Genomic DNA, 27,832 nt, shown 5'->3' with positions numbered 1-27,832 from the left:
GTCATAAAATAAGATAAACACAGTCAATTACACCCTTCATCTTGAGACACTTCTCTTACCTCTTCGGGCCGACAGAAACGCAGTGACGTGCTGCTTGTGAGCCTGAGTTTTCTTCCAGTGTGCTGGTGCAAGTGCGCAAATGTTTGCATCAACTGACTATTGCTGTGATATGAGATGGCATTTGAAGAAAAACGGACCGGGTTGACGAGACCAAAGGTCAATGAATGCTAATAGCCACACCCACACACTAATCATACTCACGCGTACAAATGCTCTTTCCCAAATGAGACACACCCAAACACAAAAGCTTCTCAGAGGTTAATAATGTGTTCAAACGTCGTCTGCTGCCAGCCATTTGTCTCCATTAGTTTCTTGAAAGGGACAGCTTGCTGATAAGCAGAGGGCTGGCATTTTACACAGTGGGAGCCATTCATTATGAAGAGTTGTCAGTGAATTATTGACCGAGGGGATAAAAGGAAAAGGCAGATCATAACAAAGGGAAATGGTCAGAAATAAGCGATGACCGCATTCTAAAATCTGTCCGAACCTTCACTTCAGTCCATATATCATTCATTTTAGTCAGAACGCTAAACTAAATGGATTGCATTACATCACCGATTATGAAAACCAATTTTAAATGAGAGGGATTGGCTGTGGTAAACCAGCCATTTTAAATGAGAGGGATTAGCCATGGTGTGTTTCCGCTCATTTGACCCAGTCAAACAAGTTTCTCTTTTTAAACTCCCAGGGTTCACTTTGTTGCTCATTCACATAATACCACACCAACCTCTAAAGTGGAGTTAGTCCTATTCTCATGGATTTGCGCATACTCCAAGTGTAATGATTCATGAGCTGCTCCAAATTAAGCTCACAGGCAAACATGACCACATAAGCGCACACCACACCTTGCATCGGCTGTCGAAGTCAATCTTCAGCCTTGTCTTGATCGGGGGGGTTTATACACCTTCAGACGCACACTTCCAGCAATAACTCAAAATCTTTCCAAATGATTTATTGTGCCCTAATTCTACACATCCATATCGGGATGCAAATGTTTGAACAATAATCGAATGGAAAACAATTTACATTAAACCGAATTTAAAGTATGTGGCCAAAACACTATATGATCACCTCGTCTGTCAAACAAAACGCTTCCTGGTACACCGGTAGACGCACATATAGACGTACCTGAACAATGACCTCATCAGTGACCTGATTCACAGCGCAGGCCGACCATGCCATCAGCATCGCACATCGTTCCAATACCCGTCATAGGCAATAACTTTCAACCTGACAATATGCAATGATGATAATAATAATAATAATAATAATAATAATTTCAACATAAATATCATTGTACGATTGTCAAAACAGAAAACCTTAACATAAGGCAATATGGCTCTTAAAATCATTCCCCTGATTGAGTTGCACATACTGTATTTGAAAACCTGCAATGGGATGGCATCCAGTCCAGGCCTCTTGCCTAAAGTTGGCTGGGCTCGGCTTCAGGGACCCTAATGAGGATGAACTGTTTGGAAAATGGATGGACGGATATTCGAAACCCCGCTTCAATTGGACAACGGCAGACCTCAGAGAAAAACAAAAGACACTGAGTCTATTCAAGACAAATAATTACAACAGAATTTCGACCGTAGAGTTAAAACAATGCAGGTAACTAACTGGTTACAGAAGTAAAAATAAGTAGTAGAAATAATCCATTCCAGACAGTCACCACCATAATTGTTTTTTTAACACTATGTTTGAACAAATAATTTCATATTAATACACGCTTGATGCTTTCTTTAGTGACACAGAAGGGTACAATTCAGCTCATGTATAAAAACAAACAACCTGCAACCTCACCGGTAAATGTGGTGACGCATGTATTTACATACAGGTGATTAAAGTACACAGTGCGAGCATCGCACAGTGTGCGCTACTGCGGATTCTCTTCACATGAGCACTTTGCATAGCTGTTTTTGCAGCTGCATTTTGTTCTTGTTTTATGACTAAATGCGCCTTATCGTCACCATCATCCACTGTAGTCAGGAGCCAGAACAAGCATTGCAGTTTCATCGCAATATTGCAGCGCAAGTTCCATTTGAGGTTCATTGATAACCGTCCACGACCTTCTATGTTGGAATCACAACTGTAAAATAAGCCGATGTCTTCCACAATGTCATGTGATGTTGTTTAGAGGTGTTGCACAACGGTCAACAACTACCGTAATTGTTCAACAAAATACGGAACTCCAGATGGCATTCAAATGTTCACGTTAAATGGGGACAAACCTTATTATATGGCCTGTCTACAGCAGAGATGAGATGCAGCTCGGACAGGAAAATATTTAACGAGTGTAAAAAGGCTTCTAATTCGGGCTGAACACCCCGAAATGCTGCAGAACATATAATAACAACAGCAATGTAGGTAGCGTGGAAACCACCGTTTGTGTGAGCACTGGTGTCTGGTTGCTGGTCAATTAGCTTTCGCTGTTGTCTAATGGGTCTGTGTGTCCTTCCTGTTGGGGAGTGTGATGGAAGACGCAGCTACACACTGGCCTCAGCATTAGCAGACAAGCACGGACCTGTGTACACACTGTCAGGAAACAATTTGGCAGTTCACTGAACTAACCGGTGGTTGTTGGGCAATATGGTGAAATGGCCATCTAACACCACTTATTTCCACATCATATCAATAAGCCGATTTCGGGTCGGCCTGCAGGTGTCTTGTTTAGATTTTGGGCATGAACAACAGAAGACTCAGCAGAGACTAGCCATCGTGTATTATTCTTCACGGAATTCCGATCAGGGTTTTATGCCGCCGACTGTGGTAGCGATCAGCCATGACTGAGATTGGCCGATACAGAGGCTGATACTGAGCACGAGGATTAGCTGCCCAATTTTAAATTTTTGAGGTGCTCAATACGAATCGTCTTAGTAGGCTGGTATCGAGTTGGCTGAAGCCTGCAAAGTACAAACCGCAGGTGATTGTTTTTAGTGGTCGGTAATGAAAGGCTCTGAGTTCTTCCCTGCCTCAGGGAAAGGAAAAGCGAGCGGTACACTGCAGTGAGTACTGCCAGCCTCTGAGTCAGTCAGACTTTGTATCTCGCCATGCAGCAGGTTCCTCAATAAGGTTCAGATGGCACTAACATAGTTACCTGAGGTATTGACAGGAAAGGATGCGGTTACGCTGCCGTTGTCTTAAGCACTCCATAGGAGATCAAAAGCGCGCGCGTAATCTAAAAGTTAACGCGTACTGTGTATACAAATGCTTTGTGGGTTTGTCGTGTTTCCTCCTTTAGATGAAATACTAACATCATTTGCATGTATTGCAATTTGACCGATTGTTAAACTTTCTTGAAAAATCAAAAACTTTTGAGCATTCTGCAACATCTTTCTTGCCAGGCACACTCGAAAATAATGTCGCTGCGTAACATGCGTGTTGATGTCACTGGTCCCAACCTGAAATTGATAAGGGAATCCATCTATCCATATATGTTCTAATCCGTTTATTCTCACAAGGGTCGACGGCTTGCTGGAGCCGGTCCCAGCTGTCTTCGGGCAGTACAACATCCGCGCTCACACTCACACCAAGGGACAATTTAGAGAGTTGCATTAACCTGCCATGCATGTTTTTGGAATGTGGGAGGAAACCGGAGTACCCGGAGAAAACCCACGCAGGCGCGGGGAGAACATGCAAACTCCACACAGGAAGGCCAGAGCTGGAATCGAACCTTGCACTTCTGTGAAGTGGACGTGCAAACCGGTCGAACGCCGTGCCGTCTGAGAAGGATTGAAAAATCTCAGAACTGGTTTTCAACATGAACCCATTCTCGATTCCCATCCATAGGAGCAGCAATGACAAGCATGGTTAAAGTAACGATGACGGAGTGATGGACTGATGATTACAGTTGTTCCGGTTTGAAATGATGAGGGACTGACAATGATGGACGGGAGGCCCATGCTGGCCAATGACGGACAGGCAAAATTCACTGATGCGCACATCTGTGTCAGTTTTGGTTTCCACCAGGTCAAGGCCAGGTCAAGGATTATGTGCCTTTGGGGAGCTGATTTTAAAAGAAATGAGAGGAGCCACTTCACCCGGCTGCGAATCAAGTCAAAACTACTTATACTTGGTGTAAATGATGACTACACGCCAGACTTGCACTGGGCACTGGTTGCTGTGAAATCCAATTTAATTCATTCTGGCTGTACTGGAATGGGAATGTCTATTTATATTACCAGAATGGTCGTCCTTTCATTCAAAATGATCCAGCAGCAAATTTCACTCGCTTCCTGTTTACTTTCCTTTTTCAGCTTCTTTTATTGGTAATAGTTAGGCTTAGGCCTTTAAGAACTCTGATCTGCGCTGGTTGCTGCCAAGCGGAACACATTGTGAGCCTATCACTTCAAGACGTAGCAACTACCATCTGAAGAAATAAACAGTCCGCAAGGGCAAAAGAAAATCTCTGAGAACATGAAAAGAAACGGCTATTGATTGCATTAATACTAAGTTGTTGAGTTGTGTCGCAATAACTCGTTTAACACTCATAATGATTGGCTGACAAACCATATCAGCAACTTCACACGACTCGGGATCAATTTTGTAAACGTCTTCTCTGGTTTATTGCACTGGTGAAAGGTGTGGTGTCTGTCAACCCTCTTCTCATTCTCTTTCCTCACGTCTCTTGACAATTTGCTGTTGTCCACCACCCGGTGTTCGTATTTGGGAGAGGTCATTCGGCGTGCAACTATAAATAAATGACTACAGGGACCCAACAATACAGTCAGTCAACAGCATGAAAACGAGAGCGAGAGAGAGAGAGAGAGGCAGATGGGAGTAAATGAGAGCGCCACATCAAATGGTATGGGGTTAGATTGGGGAGAACAGTGGGATGAACGACGGGGATAGTGGGAGAGAGGAAGGGAGAGAGAAAGCCCGCTTGGGCTCACTTGTAATGTATAATGTATCAGAATGGGCATACCAGCAGAAAGGAGCATATGAGAAAGGGTGTCATGTGTGAACAAAAGGGCTTATTATATCATATCACCACCAAAACAGAGCTTTTTGTTTTAAACTGACCTTGAATTGAGAATTGAGCTTCGGGGAAATAGGGGTCACCCAAATACAACATGCATGAGCCACATGGTTTCACATACGCTCAGTGGGACACATAGAGCTGTTAAATGTAACCGGTGTAGGACATTGCAGTTATTACCGTTGTATAAAAAAAAAAAAAACATGGTAGAGCACATGCTGTGAGAATGTGCTCTGGGTGAGTGACAGGTAAGACTTGAGAGGGCCGTGTTTCCCAGCCAATTCAGGAGAAACACTTACAACATCAGAGAAAAGAGAGAATGTCTCCGTTTTCTAGCATCTTGAAGCCTGGTTTCATATATGTGGCGATTAAAAAAAAATACACACACACACACACACACATCTATATCAACATCGATATAGATCTCTACACAGTATACTGTATATAGAGAGAGAGAGAGAGAGATCTATATATATATATATATATATATATATAATATACTGTATATATTAATATGAATATATGAATAATATACTGTGTATATATATATATATATATATATATATATATACAGTATATTATTCATTCAAATTAACATGAGTCTCTGTGATGTCTCAGCATGATTCCAAGTGTTGATCCCGCCAGGACGAGATCTTCCTGCCAATTGCCTGCTTTAAATTGTAAGTGGCAGAGTAACGTTCCAGGGCGCCTATTTCGAAACAAACAAGCGCTGCCCCCAATGTAATCATGAAATGTCAAACCAGTGTTTGAGATTCAACCCGAGCTGAAATACAATAAAGGAGGCAGACCCAAAAACGGTGATTGGGGGACGTATCACACTGTGGTTTAATGCAAAGCTTGAAAAACACATTACAGCAAAGGTGTTTGTTTTCGAAGAGCAGAATGCATGAAAGCAAGTGTGCCACCTCTTAAGATATCAGTTCAGTATGTTCCTCTACAAGGACACCCCTCAGAGAAGACTTGAGGAAGGCTGAACGGTGCCATCAAAGACTTAATGGTTAAGTTAAGGACAGGTTAAGTCTTAACCTGTCAACCTGTCCTACTTCGCTTTCAAAGAAACTCTCCAAGTTAACTTTGATGTCGAGAAAGACCCGACATCACCGAAAGGTAAACACCTGTGAACTTGACATGGGTGTAATAAACAAAGCAGAACGCAACAGGGACGAATCATCAGTAGTAACATTTACTGTAAGCGCACACATCTAACGAACATAAAGCACATCAGGCGCATGCTTTAATGTGTCACATTTATTCAGAAGAGTTCACAATCAGCTACATGGACATGGGTGCAAATTCACAGGACATTGTTGCAGTCATGCTTTAATAAATGCATACATAAACAGTACATAAATAGCTGCCAGGCACCCTGTTGGATTTATTTATTTATTTTTGCTTCACTTGACCGAAAAGTAAAGCAAAGACAGAAAAAAAAAATACAAGAACGACTAGTAGATGGAAAGGAAGAGACAGAGAAAAAGAGCCTCTGGGGAATCTAGAGAGAGTGTGTGTGTGTGTGTGTGTGCGCGCGCGCGCGTGCATAACCCAGGGCTTCTGGGGGATGGTGTGAAAAGTCACCTGAAAGGGTCAATGGTGACAAAAGATGGGGAAAAAATGGAAGTGACATGCTGACATACAAAAAACGCAATCAGATGTAAAGTAACTGACCAAAAATAAATAAATTGAATTGGAGTTGATGACTGTAATCGATGGACTCATCAATATTTTTGATCCCGGATCTTTCTCACAAAAAGGCACATTTTGACACATCAAAGCACATTTTTAAAAAATGCTGACTCAAGTTGTTGTAATTAGTGGGAGCCCTGCACGTTTGTCTTCAATAACCAGGACGAGCTTATCTTGCGCTCCGTAACGTGGCATGTTTTAAGGGCAGGCATGGAATCGAGGATCACCAAAAATTAAGCATTTCTCGCCTTCACGTTTTTTTTTTTTGTGTGTGTTTTTTCCATGAATGGTTTCATTGGATTGATAGGATAACACAGACTTGCATACTTTGAAGAACCATGCTACTCTGTTGAAAGCTTCCTGGCCCACCACCCACCGGTGCCCAATATGTTTTTGCACGAGGACCAACTGAGCTTGTCAAAGTTTTAATGAGAGTCTATAGCCATTGTCATATGCACATATTTCAAAGTATTTTTGTATTATAATATAAAAATATTATAGTGTCATTTATGCTCCTTCCGAAGTGACTTATTTGGGCGGGGGGGCGTTGCCCAAGAACCCTCTATTGATGAGCTGCCATTGTCTATGTGTAGAAATGAAGAGCAACTTCCTGAGCATTCATATTTAACCTGGGGGCTCGGTACATTCCTTTGCGACAAGAGTCAAGAACAACTTTTGTGTGGTTGTTGGGGAGCAGCGGTTTATGGCCTCTTTGTCACTGTGTGTGTTATACCGGCCCTAAGTAACGTCGGTCCTGTCCACGGTGAATGGGTGATTCAGGGATGGAAATGGCTCAACAAACTGAAGGTGATTAATGTGCCCGATTTCAAGAGAGTAAAAAAAAGCAATATGCGGCTAGAATCCAGCCTCAATAAAAAAGTTCTTCATTGGCTTGTTTGATCTCATTGAAATGCATTAAAGCCAGCCTCTGTGACAGTACACTTCGAAGTAAACAAGATTGGCCGCAGATTGCACCAACTCTCAATCTCAACTCAACTTTATTTAAAGAGCACTTGAAAACGACTATCGCTGCATGCAAAGTGCCGTACATAGAGGAATGTAGTCGTCGGCGGCTGCGGCAGTTGCAGTCACAGGCCGAAAAATAAGGTGGGGGGGGGGGGGCGTTCCCACTTCATTGGTTTGTTCAGTAAGCCAACTGGTGGCAGCTTTATTCTACCTGGAACGTCAGTAAAAGCTTTTCTCCAGTCACTCAAATTGCCTTCTGTCATTCCTATTACGGTATTTGCTGTTGTCACAACCTTGAATAGAAAGTACCGTTTTGACTGCACAATGACAAAATACATGAAAGTCTATGAAAGGTTTTCAATCAAAAGTTTTGTTGGAAGCGTTCATTTTCTGCGGAGATATGTGTACAAACGCACAAACACACAGGGCTTCCCTCTGCCTTTTCGTTCACTTACACGATCTGCCTCTTCCGGCTCTTTTCTCACTCTGAATATTTCAGTATTGATGAGGCCATTACTGATGATAACACACCAGTGTCAGCATCTTTTCTTCTGCTGTCAAATAGGCCCACAAATATATGGCCACTCATCTGGAGTCGGGTTACAACTGCTGCTAGTTGATGTGTGCCAAGTGTATTTGTGTGAGTGAGTGTGTGTAGAGCTTCCTGGCAGTAATCCAGTAAATAATGATACTTCGCGAGGCCTTTTGTATACACACCTTGTGGCATTAGAAGGCTGCTAAAATGATGAAAATGACAACAAATCCCTTTTTAAATGCTTCCAACAAATCAGAGTTCCAAACAAAGACCATAAGCATGCGTCGGTGTAATTCTTGAAATTGCAGTCAGTTGCATCAATCTGTTTGATGTTCAAGGGCTGTAATGATGAACCTTTATGAACGTATGGTTAAAAAAAAAAGGCAACTATTACAACAAAGGGGAACCACATAGCTCAGAAAGAGAATATGCTTTGAATTGGCTGTCTTTCCCCATACCATATGCATCTCATGAAATATTCAAACGGGAGATAAACTGTTGGGATTCCCAACATAGCGCAAGCATAACATTGGCTCTTGGCTCTTGGCTCTACAACAGCATCATCCCCGGTGACCTTCAGTGTCTGATAGTCAAAGTCATGCTCAAGGAGGAGCAGGTAAGGTCAGCTGCTGACACCAATTGTAATGTCAGAGCTGGCACATTTCATTATTCGTCAACAAATCTGCTTGTTTCAGAGGATGAAGTGTTGCTGAAACTTGATACTGAGCAATCCCCAAAACGTGTGTGCCAAACTAGGGCAACTTGAAGAGAACACCAGGAGTTATTGAAAAAATCCTAGAATACAGACATCAAACCAAGCTCCGAGGAAGCCTCATCAGCATACAGTATTTACAGAGCGTGAGAGGCGTTTGATCAGCCTCGCGCTTTGATCGCAATAGCTCACCTGAATCACAGCAGATGCCTCCATTCATTTCAGGGCAGGTGCTTCACAGGAGAATTTCAAGCAGCAGAAATTGCATTTGCCAACAGGAGGGATTTATACTAACATTATGTTGAACACGTCGCCTTGACATTGTCAACGTGTGCCTCTGAGCAAGAGCGGGCCAACGTAACAAAAATAAAAAAATAAACTTGTCCTCCACAATCAGCACCATCCACTCCACAGATGACAACACATAATGGTTATGTCATGCTGCTGTAGGCGCATCCACTACGACACCTTTGCCAGTGCAAAGACAGGAAGTGGAAATGAAATTCAATTTGGAGCTTGCAACATAAGATGTTCTACTCTTCATACAACGATGTGGTGTGTGTATACATTATTGTCCAGCAATGCATAAGAAGTCACTGTTGAGTGGACCTGTCTTAACATATCTGTTCTAGTCCATCCCAAAGGTGTTCGGTGGGGTTCAGGTCAAGTGTTTCCTTTACGGAACTTCTTACGCGCCATGAAGTGCAAGAGGAATAAAGAAAGAAAGAAAGACATTTTGGATTGCTATTAATAGCCTTTGGTAGTGCAGTAGAAAGTAACAAAGTACAAATACTTTCTTATGGTACTTGCGTAGATTTTCCAGCTATCTATACTGGAGTATTTTTTCTGATGACTTTTTACTTTTACTTATGACATACTGTATGAAAATTGATACCCTTACTTTCTATTCCTTACGTTGTGTGTGTGTGTGTGTGTGTGTGTGTGTCTCTCTCTCTCTCTGTGTTCTATGCGGAAGACAATGTAAAAAACAAAACAGACAAAGTCAACCGTGGGTGAGATCTTAATCGATTAAATCTAATAAGGCAGTGATTCCCAACTACGCTGCTGCTCCAACACACGTGATTGAAATAATCAGCTCCTCAGCAAGCTTCGCAGGAGCATGATAACGAATCTGATCATTTGAAGGACCACAAGAAGAAGAAGAAGAATATGGGCGACGGTGCAATATGCATTTCATATAAATGAATTATAGCAGAATCAATGAATACTGCATCCATGTGAAAATGGCAAAAAAGTCACAGCTATGAAAACATAATGGGGTTGTTTTGGCCATCCCTGGCCGCCAAGTAGCTCTGAACCCGAGAGTAAAAAAAACAGTAACAGCCGTGTCACGAAGGAACGTGAGCCGGGCAGCATGAATGACAATGGCAACAGATTCAGCTTGACCTGTTTGGTGTTGTCGACTTCAAGACTTTGTCTTTGACTTGGGTCACATGCAGGCTTAAAAACCATGAGCTGCTAGTGTTTAAAAAAAAAAAAAAAAAAAGATCTGTTGCGAATACAAAACACTACTTTGTTTATTTTCAATTGTTATCGTTAGCTAATTTAGCATTTATGTTATTCCATAATCCATTGTTGATCGTGGTTAATGGAGACCAAAACCACACGCGATAAACGAAAATCCGCGAAGTAGCGACACCCCCCCTCCATATAGGTACATGTACATAATATTTATAAGGCCAAATTTCATGGTATACATGCATGTAGAAGTACATTTTGAAGTAATTAACATGACTTAATGCTGTGTACCAATAGATTTAAACATGTTAGTTAGGTTAGGTTAGTTTATGAATAACAAAATACAGTAAACATATACATGTAGTACTGTATATGTTGCTCTATGTGACTTGCTGTTGTTTTGCTGACTTTCGCTGCTTCTCGCGGACCTTTTGCGGACTTAAAAAAAAATTATGAATATGTTTGAAAAAATCCACGATGCACTGAAGCCGCGATAAACGAACCGCGAAATAGCGAGGGATCTCTGTTATTTGTTTCACAATAACATAACTACGGCAGCACGTGTAAGGAACAAGATAATGAAGGTGTTTGTTTGTTTTTGTTTTTACGGCTTCCATTGGATCGGTCTTTTAACGCACATATCTGTACTTCAATTTAAGAACGGAATGTCAGTACTTTTGCCACCTCTGTAACAGTATCCCTGCTGAGACTTAAACCTTATACGTAATGTATAAGCGTTGATGGTAATATTGAACCACGAGCCCGCAGGACTCGCGGGAGTCATAAAGTCACCTAACAGACGCTGTGGAAATATTTGAGTGGTGATACAGTGTGATGTGACGGGCTTATGGGGGCTGACAGCTGCCCTCGCAGCTCACATGGTGCTGCCGCTGTCAAGGGGAGAATAATGACAGCCAGCCAGCTGGCGGATCATACTCAACGCTCCACCACCACAAGGGGCCATGTGCCTCCCCGGACTAGTATGAGGAAGTAGAAGCGACACACAAACACACACGTCGGAGTGGCTGACTTACATGTCGGTGGATCGCGGTTGGCTACGGCAGAGCAGCGCGTGTCCGCACGCTTGTCCCATGGCGCATCGTGCCTCGCCACCCCGCTTGACCAAAAACAACTGCAGTCGTGGAGTGTGAAGCGCTAGGATGGAGGGACAGTGCACGATGAGCGGGTGGGTGTGTTTGTGTGTCGTCTTCGCTTTGTCACTTCTTCGCCGGTGTCCGCCGCTTCTTAGGGGCTTCCATCTCTCCAGCGTGGAGAACGGAGGATTATTCGAGACCGGGTAAGTGATACTTGAACGCTTGTGCACGAGGACATCATGGGGTGAGCGAGCGAGCGAGCGAGAGAGAGAGAGACGTTCAGGGCCACATGGAAGCGTCAAAACCCGCCAGCCCACTGTCAATTCAGAACTACTCGTGCTGAAATAAAAACAACTCCCCACGCACACGGAAACGAGCGCCTCCTCGAGTTATTTATTTGCGTGGAACTTCAAACTGTGACAATTGCACCCTTCTGTAATTCCACATAGACAAATGTGTGTGAGGACTTGAACGTCACCTGCTACGGGCGGCAGGCAGTCTTATCCGCTGGTGCCAGCCGCTTTTCATTAACCCAAGTTGCACTTGAATTACAGTTGAGTATGTGTCACTTGTGCAGTTCAAAGGTCCAACTGTGTTTTATCTTCATTGGTCTCCACCGTACACACACTTAACAAGAAAGCTGGCTTCTTAGTACTGACTGTAATGGAAAAGGCATTGTGGGAAACACAAAACTGTGGTTCCCAAAGGGAAGCTTGAGATACGCATTTCCCTATTCTTGCACTTTTATGGGAGTTCGGAACTTTCCAGCAGCTGGAGTTACCAGAAAATACAGTGGCACCGTAATTTACTGAAATTAATCTACGGTACATGAAATCACGACTGAATCACATTTAAAATTTGTTCAATACACAAAAATATTGATCATTAAACAAGATTATCTAGTAGTTAAAATAACTTTTTCTGCACAATCTGTATCTGTTGCATGAGAAAAGTAGCGAAGCCACAGGTCGCCCCAGTCTTATTAATAATCAGAAAAGTTTACTGCCATTATTGAGTAACCCAAGTTAAACAGCAAACCAGCTAATAGACGATCCATCCATTCTCCACCGCTTATCCAGCTAATAAAAGACTTGAGTTTGGTGACTTGAACAATATGACGTTGCTTTCAGTGTTGGTATGTATTTGATACTCAGTCTATTTGTAAAATTATTCAGTAAAAAGATGGACTGCATGATCCTTCTTATACGAGGCCCCTTGAGGGCCCCTGATTAGACCTCACACACACGCTGATGTTCAAACGATGGTTGAATGACATCTCCGTCTCTCCTAAGTTCGTTACGTTGCATCTGTTCATCATCATCATTTTCTCAGCATGGCGACTGGGATCCCCCACGAGTTCCCCACATCGCCCCCCCCCCAAACTTCAGCCTGAGTGGAGAAGTAATCAGCTCAGCAGCCGTAATTGCAAGCACCTGAGCTAAGGCCTGCCGTTAAAAGTTGCTGTTGTTTAGTATCAGTCAACTCAATATCGTGACATTTAAAGCAGATTTATTTTTACCCCCGTTTTCGCATATGAATTTAATACAATCACGGACTGTTTTGGTTCGCTGCTTCCAAGGCACCTGGCGCTCCTTTTGGGATAATTAATGGAAACGAAGTATTGTGCCTTTTACGCTGCTCGGAAAGGCAAAATGTCACAATCCCACCAGTAATAATTTAAATTAGATTTCGTTTCATTTCAACTCAGGTAGGATTAAAAAAAAAAAAAACATGGATGGGAGAGCGGAGTGTTCGTGGGAGTCCCTTTTCAGGGCACTGCAGAATATGCCATCAAGTTCCATTTCTGGTTCAATAATTGCTATCCTCCCGAAATTCACAAAAAAAAAAGCCAACGATAAAGTAGACGCCAGCACAAAAGAATGTGAGCTTTTCTTCCATGGTCTCATACTTCCATCAGGGTTGGAGATAATCAGCACAAAAATTATATGAGAGTCATCAGACAGAAAAATTAATACCTTCAGCCCATTTTCACAAACAAAATCACAGATGGTTGTGGGCGTGTTTTGGAATTTTCTTCTCAGTGAGCAAAGCACATAAGCTGCCAGAGTTGGACACGTTTGTTTGAATTTACACAAGGTGCCAGAAGACATTGTTGGAAAGGATCAATTTGTGATTATAGTTTTGGACAAATCAAGTTGCAGTGTTGGCTGGGATTAGATTTTTTGAAAACTAAAGGTAAGAATGAGGGCTCAACTAAAAACAAGAACATTAAGCCTACATTGAAAAGTCTTAGTGGTTGGCGCGTCGACCTCACAGTGCAGAGGTCGTGGGTTCGATTCCAGCTTCGGCCTTCCTGTGTGGAGTTTAATGTTCTCCCCGTGCCTGCGTGGGTTTCCTCTGGGTACTCCGGTTTCTTCAAATCCCAAAAAGATGCATGGGAGGCTGATTGAACACTCGAAATTGTCCCTCGGTGTGAGTGTGAGCGCGGATGGTTGTTGGTCTCTGAGCGCCCTGCGATTGGCTGGCAACCGGTCCAGGGTGTCCCCCGCCTACTGCCCGAAGACAGCTGGGATAGGTTCTAGCACCCCCGCGTCCCTAGTGAGGATAAAGCAGATCGGAAAATGGATGGATGGATGGATGAAAAGTCCTAAATAAACATTCTTGGATCTATCTACTGATGTTGGTTACGGTGTGTCCAAGTTTGAGAAGCTGCTATTGAGAGGTCCAAAAAGCTTATTCGACACTCTGCATTTAGAGTGCAGCAGACGGTGTGGTTATGTCGAAGTTGTTGAGTCTGGAGGAGATTCACGCCACTATCTAAACAAATCAAACTGCATGCTACGCAGATTAGACCATGTTTTCACTGAGAAAGACCGGAACAGATCCAAAAACATGGCCACATTAAAAGTCCTTCTTAAAAAGAGAGCATAGTAGTTATGAAAAAAAACAAAACAAATTGGCACACGTCTACCGAGATGTGAAACAAATACAATTGCTCTTTTTCACAGCAAGTGGGCGAGTGTCTGCATGGAAAAAGAACTGGAAATGGTTCAAAGCTGAATCCAGATACACTGAGGATGTTGGTGTTATTTTCGGTTCCATGGAAAAAAGGGCTTCAACATCGTTTAAGTGACCTTCATTCAGTGATCAAAATATTTGAAAGCGAGTCAGCTCAATCAAGGAGACAATTTGATCTTGTTTGAGTTTTTTTGGGGGGGGAATACATTGAAGTGAATTCATTCTCATGGAAAGCATGTCGAATCCATTACCGTACTTTAAAATTCTATCGAGTCTATTGAGCACATCAGTATGTGACCTGTGGCAACTAAATTTGGAAAAAAAAATCGGAACTTTTGTCACACCTAGACTGAGAGGAAAGTAACAAAATGAAAAGACTGCTGGTGCCACAAGGCCTTGAAAGATTTTTTCATTTCCATGCCTTTATTTAAAAAAACATGCTATTATTTGAAATTAACAAATTAATTATGATTCAGTTACTGGTTTGGTCCGTAACATGTCAGAAAATAGGCTTAAATGTTGATTGTTGTTTTCTAGTGCTAAAAAGCAAATATTTCGTTTTGATTCAACGCAAAGATAGTCAGTCTGCTTTCATGGAGAACTACAGAAGTCTGACTAACACTGCTGAGAAGCTGAAATTCCAAGCATTTGGACCAAGAAAAAAAAAAGAAAAATCAGGAATCCAAACAATTTGGTGATGATCAAATATAATTATCGCCTAATTTGATAATCATCTAATTGTCAATTGATTGAGACCTCTAACTTCAATTTGTGCGTATTTAATTTAAAGACGCAGAGTTAACACTTCATTGACAAGCTAAACATGATTTTAGTACTGGGTTAAGTTAAATTGAACAAGCAATTTATGATGCAAAATGTTATTAATAGTACGACCTTAAAGTAACAAATTCCGCTTTGATGAGCAACAGGTAAGGTGGAAAAAGGTGCAGAGGAGATCTTACTGCTTGAAGAGATGATTCACTTTTTAACATTCACCATACACGAGAGGAAAAAGAAGTCGAGCCATTTTAACATCCAACCATCCATCTTCGGTGTCACTTGTCTTCGTTACATTTGCGGCGGAGCTAAAACGAATCCCGATTGACTTTGGGGAAAGACAGACACCTATAGCCCTTTGCCTTTGCTGTTGTACAACAAAACAGGTTTGTATCTGGATCAATGCACGGCTTCACTAAGACGGTACTGTCCTTCGGTTCATTGTGTGACAGCCATAATGCAGACTGACTGACAGAGGGAATGAAGTCATCCGACCAGTTAATTCTGTATTGTGCCGAGCATGAGGGGTTTCTTTTGCATCCACCTGATTTGACTCTCACACTCGCTCTGGCATGGTACATGCCAAGTGCCATATCTACTAAGCACAGAAGGAATTAGCTAGGCTGGAACACACATTAGCCATTGGTGCGTACGCCCTGATGCGTTCGGACGCAGTTTTCTGAGAGCTTCACGGCCGATTGTCTTTGTGTTTACTCCACACTGGAGGTTAAAATTTACTAAGCCTGCCTTTATTAAATCCCTGACCATTGGAAGAGATCAGAAATGAACTGTCAGCGAAGAATGACATTGATTGGGGATGTGGACACCCCTCCCAGAGTTGGATTTAGTGATGGCCAAATTTAGTTGACATTCAGTGTTGGCTTTGGATGTGCACCAATGCACACCTCCGATGAAATTAATCTTACCATTTTTAACACTTTGATACTTGATACTATTCCTGTATGACTCTAATTGCAACTGTACTCAATTGAATTTTTCTTTTTTTTTTGCAGCTGCCAGGCCGGTCGTCCGTATTCAGTCGTTATGGCAACCCTGCGAACATCATTTTGGAATAATGCTACAAGGTTTACCACAGCGGGCTGAGCCTCATTGCTCTTGAAAAGACGCATGTCTTGCATCAGGATACAAAACAATAATAGACTATGACTGCGATGGCTTCTTGTGTGCAGTACGTGTGGCGCATTACATGCAACAACTGCCACCTCACCTTCACCTCACCAACAACAAAATACACATCTTCAGGATTCCAAAAGCATCCGCCCAAAGGGGACATTGATGATGATGTTTAACTCATTCAGTACCAGCCAATTCTAGACCAAGTCTGAAAAGACGTTTAAAAACGTCTTTGGGAGTGAATGAGTTAATACCTTCCCACTTACAGGGGATGGGTTGAGGATTAGAAAAACCACACACATGTAATCACTTTTTGGTATTTGAGCAGGCGTTCTCTTGCAAAAGGATGAATAGATTTGGTGACTCGAGATTCTGTAGAGACTCTAGTTATAACCGAATCCTGAACCTTGAACAGGGTAGAAAGTTGATGAATGGATATGCATTATGCATAGAAGTGCTACATCCTTTTGCATATTAGGCCTGAAAATGCATGAAAAGGATAAAAGGTCTTCCAGTAACTTAGGACAGGAAGGAAGGGGCGATATCACTCGTGTGACAGCCATGCCTGAGCAGTGCTCTTCAATAAAGTGCAGTGAAGCTTATTTTTACGAGGTGGGAAATTCCTGCTGTTCTAGACAGTCCTGAAGCAGTCCTCGTCTCGTAAATCAGGTAATGGCCTGCAAAATGCTGTTGATTTCATCTCATTTAAAATGTCTCTGAAACCAAAGCAACATATTTATGTGAGCCTGAGCAGGCTTCCCCTTCCTCTAAAACCAGATTTCTTTACTAGGTAGAACTAAAAATAGATATAATCATGTTTTTCTCGGGATGAATCGAATTAATTGAAGGGATAAAATCCAGAGCACTATGTTCGAAATTGAGTTGGGTCCTTGGCCTGGCTTCAATTCTCACTCAGAGATGGTGCGAATATGAGGTCTCTTGGTGTGCCCTGTGAGTGAGTGGAGACTAGTGCGAGGCACTTTGCTCAGCCTTCTCTGCCATGCCTTCATGCAATCCTTGAAGGATTCTTCAGGGATCATCCACACCTCCATCATCTTGATATCATTCACATTTTCAAAATGGGCTTAAGCAAACGCGAAAAGTGGGAAAGAAGGAATCGCACGGAGCCACGTTCGTGTCAGTGGTGTCAGGTTGCTCCAGTGCGGAGATGTTCCGCTCAGCCGGTAACTCTCAGATGCTCAGAGTATTATGAGCAGGTGGGTTGTTCATGGTGGAGCAGCCATGAGTGGTTCTTACACACTTCTCAACTCTTCTCGCGCACTGAACAAAGCAAACACAGCAGGATGTCTTTGTGGACGTGCTGGTCGATCGTCCGGCCGTGTGGCGAGAATTTGCGGTGGACGATGCGCCCATGTGATCAACATGACTTTGGCTTCTTCGGCCCTGGTGACAACGGTGACGTCAGACTCTTCCACTGAAGGCTCGGGTCATTGGTCTCCGGGTTGTACTGAAGAATCCACAACAAATCACCGGTACAAGTCTGGGATCATTGGTCTTATCATCACTTACTCTGCTCATGCTTTAAAATGAGACACAGAGCACATGACTAGAAAAGCTTCTGGAAAGTTCAATGGGTGCAGAAATCTGAGGTTCCGCTTAGTTTGGGTTTGAAATCTATGTATCTTTTGTGACCCCGAGTCCTCATCACAATGAATGAAATCACAGACACAGTTTAGTGGCTGTGAAGCTTAAAATCTTAATTTTGCAGCACGGCAAAAGTGTGTCACACACCATCTGATTGAGGTCCCCGGAGTGTTTCGCTCTCAAATCTGCTCTTGAGTTGATTACAACCAAGTGTGATAGGTCTTCAGTGCTTACTGACATTTACAGGCAGCCCTTCATGAATTGTTTAACAACTACAAACTGACTCGACTATTAATCATTCAAAAGTAATGCCTGATGGGTTGCGAGCTTTTCTCTCCAGAATATTATCACCTTCGTCACGCCGCAATGCACGGACGGTAGCGGGTGTCTAGAGTTACAGCGTGGGTGGTAAATACTCTGGAATGAAAAGCGAACCAATTAGAGGGCCTTCAGAGTTGTTGGTGAAACACAGCTGATGAATAATTTCTCTTTACCTGTGCTTCACTTGGAAATGCTTCCAAACACACACACGAGACCAAACGAGGCAAGGCAGGCCGGGCTGTCGAGGTTTTTCGGTTTATTTCTACTCATATTGCCACATTTAATCAATTCTATTTGCCAAGACGAATGTGACCTTCCACCAACCTGGTGCTGTCAGTCATTCAGACCAAAAAAAAGAAGAATCTTGTCCATGTGTCAAACCTTGCGCCTTTGTGAGAATTAACAGCACTTCATGGTGGAAGTTACTGTAGGTATCAAATAACTGCAGTCGATTTGGCTACAATTTGAGTTTATCAAGAAAGCGGGCAATGTGGATAAAACACACGCATCCTTTTAGCTATTTTAAGTATTGTGGGCTAGGGTATATCAAAAATTAATGTAAAAGATGTCTGGTTGAAAATAGTGTCCAATGACCATGCAACGATGGGCAAAAACGGCAAAACAAATATATACGATTAGAAATACATCCACTATATTTTTGTGTTAGTTTGAGCACCTGATGCTACACTCATAGTTCACTGAATTAGGTACGCTAGCTGAATCTTGGTCGATCTAGAACAAGATCTTTATCAAACATTCAGCCTACATATTTTGCTTGCCTTTTTCGCCCTGTGATTGGCTGGCATTTTCAGGAAAACCGGTCGAAATTGGATAGCGGGTATTTGAGAGGAGCAAAATATTCAGAAACAAGACTGCATCATGCGATGAAGTGCTCCAACCCTCGAAACGACAGCACAAAAATAAACATATTGCTCATTAAAAAAAAAAAACTGTAATAATAAATAAATAAATAGACAATGCAGTTGAACTGGCCTTCAAAAACAAGGTGAGTCTAAAACAAACTAACAAAAAAAAAACAGCTTTTATTTCTCTCCTGGTGCCTTTTAGACACTTCTCGGTGCATGTATCAATCCCTGTTTATTTTAATCTCCTACTTTCACTGCCGGGGCTCTCTTGCATCCCTGCTGGGTGCTAATGGCTCGCAAGCCATTATCCCTCACTTACTCTGTCCTATTTCCACATATGCTCGTCTTCCCACCGCCACCCAAACATCAACTGAATCTCAGGCAGCTTGAGTGGTCTCAGGTGGTTTCAACAGTGACATTTCTCAAGACAAATTTTCAGAGTCCCTGTTTGGAAGACTTCTACCAGTAACATCCAAAACACTCTTGTCATTGCTGCTCCTCTCGCTGTTTTTTTTTTTTTAGGGTGCATTTAACCATTGCTCAGTTGATGTTCTTATGTAGGATGTATTTTTTTTTTATAACTTCTGGCCATAAATGTTGCAGACGGTCATCAGCAACACTGTCCCCTGTTAGAATTGGAGCAAGAGAAGCTAGCTGTTCTGTCATGTACATATAGTGTCTTAATTAAAATTAAAAATGTATTATTTATGTTAAAGCCAAGATCCTGCTGATTACTCATTAAATAAATGAATAAATAAATGATCCATACTGTTAATGTGTATGTAGTGGTGCTGCTGGATTAAAATGAGCTGTATTCTCCCAGATATTATTTCAGTTCCGGTATGTTTGTTTTATGGATCCAATCCGTTCCGCTTTGGCTGTGGCTCAACATTTAAGTAGCCCTCATCAGATGTAATGGTTTAGTCACAAACTTTCCCCAACAGTAGTATGCTTCTCCTTCATAAATGTGGGAATGAGATTCCATTAAAATGTCCAGAACGGTGGAAATTCTCTTGCCTGGCCCCGGAGCACAGCAGTCCTAAACTTCCAATCCTAGATTCACCCTCGCCTTGCTCCCTTCCAGGGGCCGGTCTGACGGTCAAACCCTCTTGGCTGTGTGAACTATGAGGGCTCTTGTGGTTTAAATCAATTTCAGTGTGATTTCAAACCACGGTGACATGACACCATCCCCTCAAACTGCACTGGAGAACATCATGTTAATGACATCATCTGAGAAGGTATACACGCGCGTGCACACACACACACACACACACACATTCTACAAAGTGCAGTAATGGAAGTGAATTGTTTGGACAGTTTATATTCACGCACAGTCGTCGGCTCATATGCAGAAAGACAATCAAACAAGAGCCCAGTCAGGACCATTCGTCGGTCGGTCTGGATTAGAGAGCCGCAACTATAAACCGAATGATTTGTTTTGGAGACCTCCGGCAAGGTAAAATGATGTGGCGACTACAATTAGTTCTTTTGAAATGGAAACTTTCCTGAAGCTGTGGAGTGGAAAACTTGCCCGTGTTATCCAACAAAACCTGCAGTGTTTAAGTTTGAAGTCAGGACCAAGACAGCTGACCGTAGTTAGTCATGCATGTTGCCTGACAACGACAACATTTCTACAAGGAGACTGTCCTGCAATGCCGGTTTTGTTTTTCCATCCTGGTTTTGACCGGCAAATGCTCAGTCAGTGTAGTGTTGTTGTCGATCACATGTATCATGAGAGTTCATTTGCAGGGATCAGGCCAGGCCAGTGCACCAGACCAGTTCATGGTAGTCCACATTTTAGGGGACTAGCAACTACTCACCAACAGGGGTGAGTGTTGCAGCCTGTTGTCATACATTCCTGCTCTGCTACAAACAAAATATAAAAATTATTAGGGCTGGGCAAAAATTCCATATTAATGTATATCGTAATAGACACCTAATCTATGTGAATAGGAATTGCAATAATTAATAATATTGGTTGCAAAAAAATCTGGACCAAACTCTGACCCCATTCTGTGTGCTATTGGCAGAGGCTACAGTATGACGTTAAATATAAGCCACAATTACAAGCACCTAAGAGTCAATTTTGGATCACAAAAGGTTGTTCCATACCATCCCACAATATCCGTCAATGCATTTTTTTATAGTGTTTCACCTTATTTGGGTTACGTGTGATCTGAAACCTCTCCCAGTTGACTTTGGGTTTACACTCAAACGGTTGCAAGCCAATGGCATTGGATAGCCAGACGATGATTCACATTCACACTCAATTTGCAGTCTTCAAATGAACCTAAGGGGATGTTTTTGGTGTGGTTTCCACCTCCTCACGGCCAATTCTGAAAACTTTCTGCCACTCAAAGACTTTCTATGACTTTATGAGCTGTCTGTAAATGTCTTAATGGTCTTCTCTTGTGTACCTATCCGAGCTGTTGCCTGTGCACACTTGATCCACGAGCACAAGGCACACACAGCACACAGCTTTCCAACCCCCCCAAAGAAGAGTCCCAATCGCTTTTTTTTGGTCCTCCTAAAACAGTAGGACGGTCTTCCTTTTAATATTCGAGCCACAGTGACACGTTAAACGCCTTCTTGAGAATCACCACTAACACAAACTGAGCTTGTTTCATTTTATTAGGCCGTTTCATCGTGGTGATTTTTGTTGTTGTTGTTTTATCGCATTACGTTTTATTGGTCTCATCCATTTCCGACCTATTTATTGGATTTTTTTTCTTGTATGTCCGGTTTGTTTATTGCACAGGACTGTTGGCAGCAAGAGTTGTGGGAAAACTGCTATGTAAATGAAATTTTACCTTAACCCCTCCCCTGGACAGAGCTATCAGGAACACTAGGTGAGCAAGTCACACTACTTATGAGACATGATTATGTATACACATTAATTTCACAAATATAAACACTTCCAGTGTGTATTGGATACAAAATATGCGTTGTAAATTCAGGGATACAATTACACTTCACAACTAGAGGAACTCTGGAGTAAAACACACAACTGAGTTGAGTTACGACCTCGGTCATGGTCCGGAACGAACTTGGAAATCAAAGTACCACTGTTGTGCTTTTCGGTTGACTGGCAACCAGTCCAGGGTGCCCCCCTTATCCCTTGTCCAAATGATTCTTCCCTCTTGACAGAATGGGTAATAATGACACCAAATAAAATGACACCCATCCCTACAGCAGAAATATTTGTGCTTTTCTACAGGTCTCTCTTACAAACACCCCGTCTACACTTTTTTCCTCTCCGGGAGCCGTCACCTTACCGTGGTGGAGGGGTTTGTGTGTCCCAATGATCCTAGGAGCTAAGTTGTCTGGGGCTTTATGCCCCTGGCAGGGTCACCCATGGCAAACAGGTCCTAGGTGAGGGACCAGACAAAGCACGGCTCACAAAACCCCTTATGACAGACAAAATCGATGGCACTCAGTTTCCCTTGCCCGGACGCGGGTCACCGGGGCCCCCCTCTGGAGCCAGGCCTGGAGGTGGGGCTCGTTGGCGAGCGCCTGGTGGCCGGGCCTACACCCATGGGGCCCGGCCGGGCTCAGCCCGAAGAGGCAACGTGGGTCCTCCTTCTCATGGTCTCACCACCCGTGGGAGGGGTCAAAGGGGTCGGGTGCAATGCGAGCTGGGCGGCAGCCAAAGGCGGGGACCCTGGCGGTCCGATCCTCGGCTGCAGAAGCTAGCTCTTGGGACATGGAATGTCACCTCTCTGGCAGGGAAGGAGCCCGAGCTGGTGTGTGAGGTAGAGAAGTTCCGACTGGATATAGTTGGACTTGCCTCCTGTTGAGGAGAGTGAGCTTTTCGTTTGCTTCTTGCTCTCCTTGGACACAAGTCCTTTTATACCTCTGTAAGGTGGAATAAAGACCAAACACCACGTCGTACTTTTTCAGTTTATCACAGCACAGCACAAATCGATTTGGGCTTCCGAGAGTTTCAGATTTCTTTCGGAAGCCCCAAAGAAACACATACATGAGATTATATAGGGACAATATGATAATGAGAGGCGGGGAGGTACGCCTCTCATGCAAATCCCTGAGACAAAGAAAGTAACATGTCATCTAACCCGGCGTGGCTGGAAGAAGTTGGGAGCGGTGGGGTTCGAGGGCACTAAAGGTGATTGTAAACACAGCGAACAGAAAATACCTTTAACAGCATTCCATAACCATTAAACCTACCTAAGCAAAAACTAGAGACAAAGAAGGTCAAGCAAAGTTCGACCTTGAAATGATGAAGTATAGACCACTGCTGTTGGTCACAGATCTTGAGATTAGGTTTCCTCTTTGAGGGCACTTGACAGCCTTCAGGGATTTATACGAGGTGGTGGAGGCAGGAAAACCCTCGGGGGGCTGTTAATTAACCAAGTGAAAATAGGACCTAAACTTCACACTACATTCTTTGTTTTAAGTACTTCAGCAGATGTTCAGGACAGAGACTAGTGTCAATAGTTCTCATAGCAAGATGAAATTCCTCAACAATGTTCTACTACTACTTCTAGCGGAATATTTCCTTAACAAATCCCTCTCTTGATCACAATTAATATTGTGATCACAAAACTTCAGTGCCAAAATCCGTCGTCAAAGCGGAACAACAAATTCCCCCTTGTGCAAGCATTATCAAACAAACTACAGCCGGAAATAACAGTCTCAGTGAAGCCTGACACCAGTGCCCACATTAGTAGAGAAATAGAGACCAAAACAACCAGTATAATCAGAAAGATATGTTATTAGTTCTGGGCCCCCTGAGAACTTTGTCTTGGTTTCACGTCCAGTTGTCCTTCCGAATGTCACTTTGAAGTTGGAGATGCTTCTTGGGGCTGACGCATTCCTTCCCGGTAGACAGCATGATGGGTCCTTTGTGTCACTCTGCGTGGTCCCATTCATCTCGGCTGATGCCACTTCCGCTTGAGGACCCTTAGATACACCTGCTCCGGATACGTCTGTGGTTTCACGCCTGGCTCGTTCGGGTGCCCACACCCGAGTGCAGTCTGCTTCTGGAAATGAGAGACGAGAACACTCAATGAGTCCATGTATGCTTTATGGGGAACCATCTGTCGAAGAGTGCCCTGGTCCATCGATCGCCACGGACCAGGGAACTCCTGGCCATGCTCCAGCTCAAAAGGTGTGAAACCTGTGGCAGAATTAATGGTGGACCTCACAGCAAGTAATGCAATCGGCAGCGCATCGACCCAATTCAGTTTTGCCGATGCCATTATCTTGGAAAGTTTTAGTTTGAGCGTTTGGTTCATTCGTTCAACCAGTCCTTGCGATTGTGGATGATAAACCGTGCCAAATTTATGCTTAAGCCCCAACAACTGCTCGACTTGTTGGAGATGTTTATTCTTGAAATGAGTACCATTATCCGATTGAACCACACGCGGAAACCCATGCGTTGGAACGTAGTGGTTTACCAAAATCTTAATTACAGCCATCGCATCTTCTTTGCCACATGCGTAAGCCTCGGGCCATCGAGTGTAAGCGTCCACCATCACTAGAAGGTATCGTTTGCCTCTAATCCTATCTACCATGTCAGTGAAATCGATAACGACTTCCTCACCTGGACCCCGGGGTAGCGGATACACCCCAGGTACCGTCCTGAGACTTTTCCTTACATTATGTCGATTACAGACCTCACACCCCAAAACTACCTCATTTACCATATCCAGAAGGCGAGGATGATACCAGGATCTTAATTTATCTGCCACATTCCTTTTTGCCAAATGAGCTGGACCGTGTGCCTCGTGAATTAGGGTCTTCAATTTATCTGCTGACGGAACTGGGCGTCCGTCTGTTTTGTGCCGATACAAACCAGTCTCATCCCTGGCCACCCTGTTTGTGGATAGCCAGTAGTTCTTCTCCTCGGGGGATGCCCTCTCTTGATCTGCAAGAAGGTGGTTAATGTCCAGATCATACATCTTCCCCATTGTTGGTTCTACTACCATCACTGGCTGGCTCACCTTGTAGCCCGCTGTCTCTTTCGCTACCTTATCTGCCCTGTCATTTCCCACTTCTACATAGGAAGTCCCTCCAGTATGTGCCCTGCATTTAACAATGGCTACTTCTTTTGGTTTTAACAGAGCCTCTCCGAGTCTTTGGATTTCCACACTATGTTTAATTGATGTTCCGGCTGCTGTTCTGTACCCATTCCTTCGCCAGAGGGGCATCTCTGTAAAAATCGCCCCGACTACATATGCTGAATCCGTGTAGATGTTAACCCTTAACCCTTGCGCCCTCTCTAGTGCCCTTATAACTGCTACCAGCTCGGCTCTCTGGGCCGACTGTTTCCCTTCTATTCTGTCAGTTTCTTGTATCTTAAATTGTCTTGTTTGTTGGCCATCATCGATTATTACCGAATAGGCCGAGATCAGCCCTTCTGTTGGATGTCTAAAGCAACAGCCATCTGTGAACACGCTATAATCTGGTTCCGATATTGGTGCGGCATACAAACCTTCTCTGAGCTTTTCTTCAATCAGGGAAAGGTCGGCACAACAATGGGGTGCGCCTTCAACCATTCCATCTGCCGCATTGATTCCTTCTGATTTGTATGTCAGATTGGGTCTGTGTAAAATTCTGTCCAATTTGTCACTTCGTTTTGCTGACATCATAAAATCTTTAGAACAGACAAATGCCGCCACTGCGTGAGAAGTAAGGACCGTAAGGGGATTGTTCAACACAATGTGATCCACTTTTTGCAAACATTTGCCTAATGCTGCCGCATATCTGACGCATGCTGTATGTTTTTGTTCAATTGGGTCCGATTGCATGCGGACGTATGTCAAAATTCATCAAAATTAGTCTTTTACTTCCCTGTTGTTCATGTTCCTGTCATCCACATTTCCCTCTCTTTTCTGAAAAAGAACTACAGAAACAAAGCCTTCTTTTTCGGAAATATCCAAGTAAATCAGCTAAATCAGGCCGCACAAGAGAAACCGGCATCGCTGTACCTTCTGATGTGTTCAATCTCCCCTAAAATTTAAAGGCAGAGCGAATTGTAATTTTTTCCATGCGATAGTTTGAAACTGCAAAAAGCCAAACGTCAAAGGAACCACCTTGCGGCATCCAAACAGCAAATCTTAGATGATGCATCGAGAAGAACATTACCATACCGAACAAGTACAACGCCATCCGTAGGTCGAAAAGCGTAGAGTAGCTGCTTAAGCACTTGAATAAAAATTCCAGAAGACAAAAGTGAATACGTGGGGCAAACAAGTGTAGCGTAATTTAACTCCAAGGTGAGAGAATGAGAAAAGTCCCTATACGATCCTGAAAGTGGTATATGGAACAACCTTATCTAAATCGATTACAGAAGAATGTGTACAAACGAGAATTATTGTATATTTGAGTAGACGGCAAAAACAGTACGTGCAGCGCGGCCATAGATACCAGTCAATGAGATGAGATCCTCTGACAGGTCCACTCTGGCTGCCACACCCTTCAGGACCTACAATAATTGAGGAGGAGGGAACATTAAATAAATTGCCTTGTGTTTCATCCAACCAGGCCATGCGATATATTTCATTCTCTAGTTTGTCAAAAGCATTGTGCAGTGGGAAGGACCGATCAGTGGATGGTAAGGTCATATGGAGGAAGTCTAAGGAGACCAAAGCCGATACTGTTGGAAGACAGAGTTCAGTGGTGGGTCATCGGCTGACTTTAGCAACAGTCAGCCTTGTATCAGCAGGCATTGGGAGCAAGTGTGGTCCAGCATGTTCAAGTTCATGACAGTCTTTCAGTGAGGCCAGCAGCGATCCCTATTGTTGGGGATTCGGTTACCCATGGAGCAGATGGGTATTGTCCATGTGGGGGTGCCGTATCCTGTCATTGTTGTTGGTTTTGTGGAGGAGGAGTCGGGGCTTGTTGATCATAGCCTGATTGATGAACAGGTGGGTGCCGGCGGTGCGGGCATTTCCGTGTCCAATGATTCACATCACCACAAATGAAACAGCCAGCTTGGCTCCCGTGACTTCCTCGTCCACGCCCACCTTCCCGTCTCGGACCTCCCCTCAGCCATGCGTCTCGGCCCTGCCTTGTGGGCAGGTCGTAATGTTGAGGTGGGGCTTGGACCTGCGGTGGGGGTGTGATCAGCCGTGGTGGAGCCTGTTGAGAGACACTGATTGACATTTGATTAGATCTCCCAAGTTTCTCTTTTTTGCATGCATTACTGGTGGCTCTCTTAGCCTCTTCTACTCGTGGGTTCAAAGAGTTGTTCTGTAGCTTGGATGTTTTCTCAGTCTCTTCCTCGGCTCTCATTCGAGATTGCTGCACATAATATAGGAAATGAGTTTGCCAGTTCACGTCATCTGAAGTGGGGAGAGTGGGAGAGTTAGTCATCATTTTCTGCACATCAGACGGACAACCCCCCAGCACTGCTTGCCTGAACAAAGCTTGATTCAATGGATGACTATTGGGGTCCTTCCCAGTTGCAGTCACCCAAGCATCTATACAATTAACCAAATAAGTCATTGGGTGTACCTCAGATAACAATTCAAACGCCAATTGTTGTAGAGGACCCAATGTTGTTGGATAAAGGGAACTCAGCGCGTCTGATTTTCTATTATTCAACCTAGTCAATTTGCAAGAGGCTATTCCCTCTAAAAGGTCCATAATCTCTTTGGG

At 43.4% G+C, this 27,832-nt stretch overlaps 1 protein-coding gene across 1 annotated transcript in view; it reads right to left on the bottom strand.

Moving 5' to 3' along the window:
- The window catches only part of pde2a (phosphodiesterase 2A), a 104,951-nt gene extending 93,229 nt beyond the window's left edge, over window positions 1-11,722 (bottom strand). Inside the window, exon 1 of the mRNA XM_086125682.1 lies at window positions 11,469-11,722. Coding sequence (XP_085981808.1) covers window positions 11,469-11,527 — 59 coding nt within the window. The 5' untranslated portion in view covers window positions 11,528-11,722. The remainder of the gene's footprint in view (window positions 1-11,468) is intronic.
- Window positions 11,723-27,832: the final 16,110 nt, after the last annotated feature.

This window comes from Hippocampus guttulatus, chromosome 12 (assembly GCF_054856545.1).
Source record: "Hippocampus guttulatus isolate MCC_2025c chromosome 12, RoL_Hgut_1.0, whole genome shotgun sequence".
Taxonomy (NCBI): Eukaryota; Metazoa; Chordata; class Actinopteri; order Syngnathiformes; family Syngnathidae; genus Hippocampus; species Hippocampus guttulatus.
Note: the sequence above shows the minus strand (reverse complement) of the source record. Positions and strands in the feature narration are given on the sequence as shown.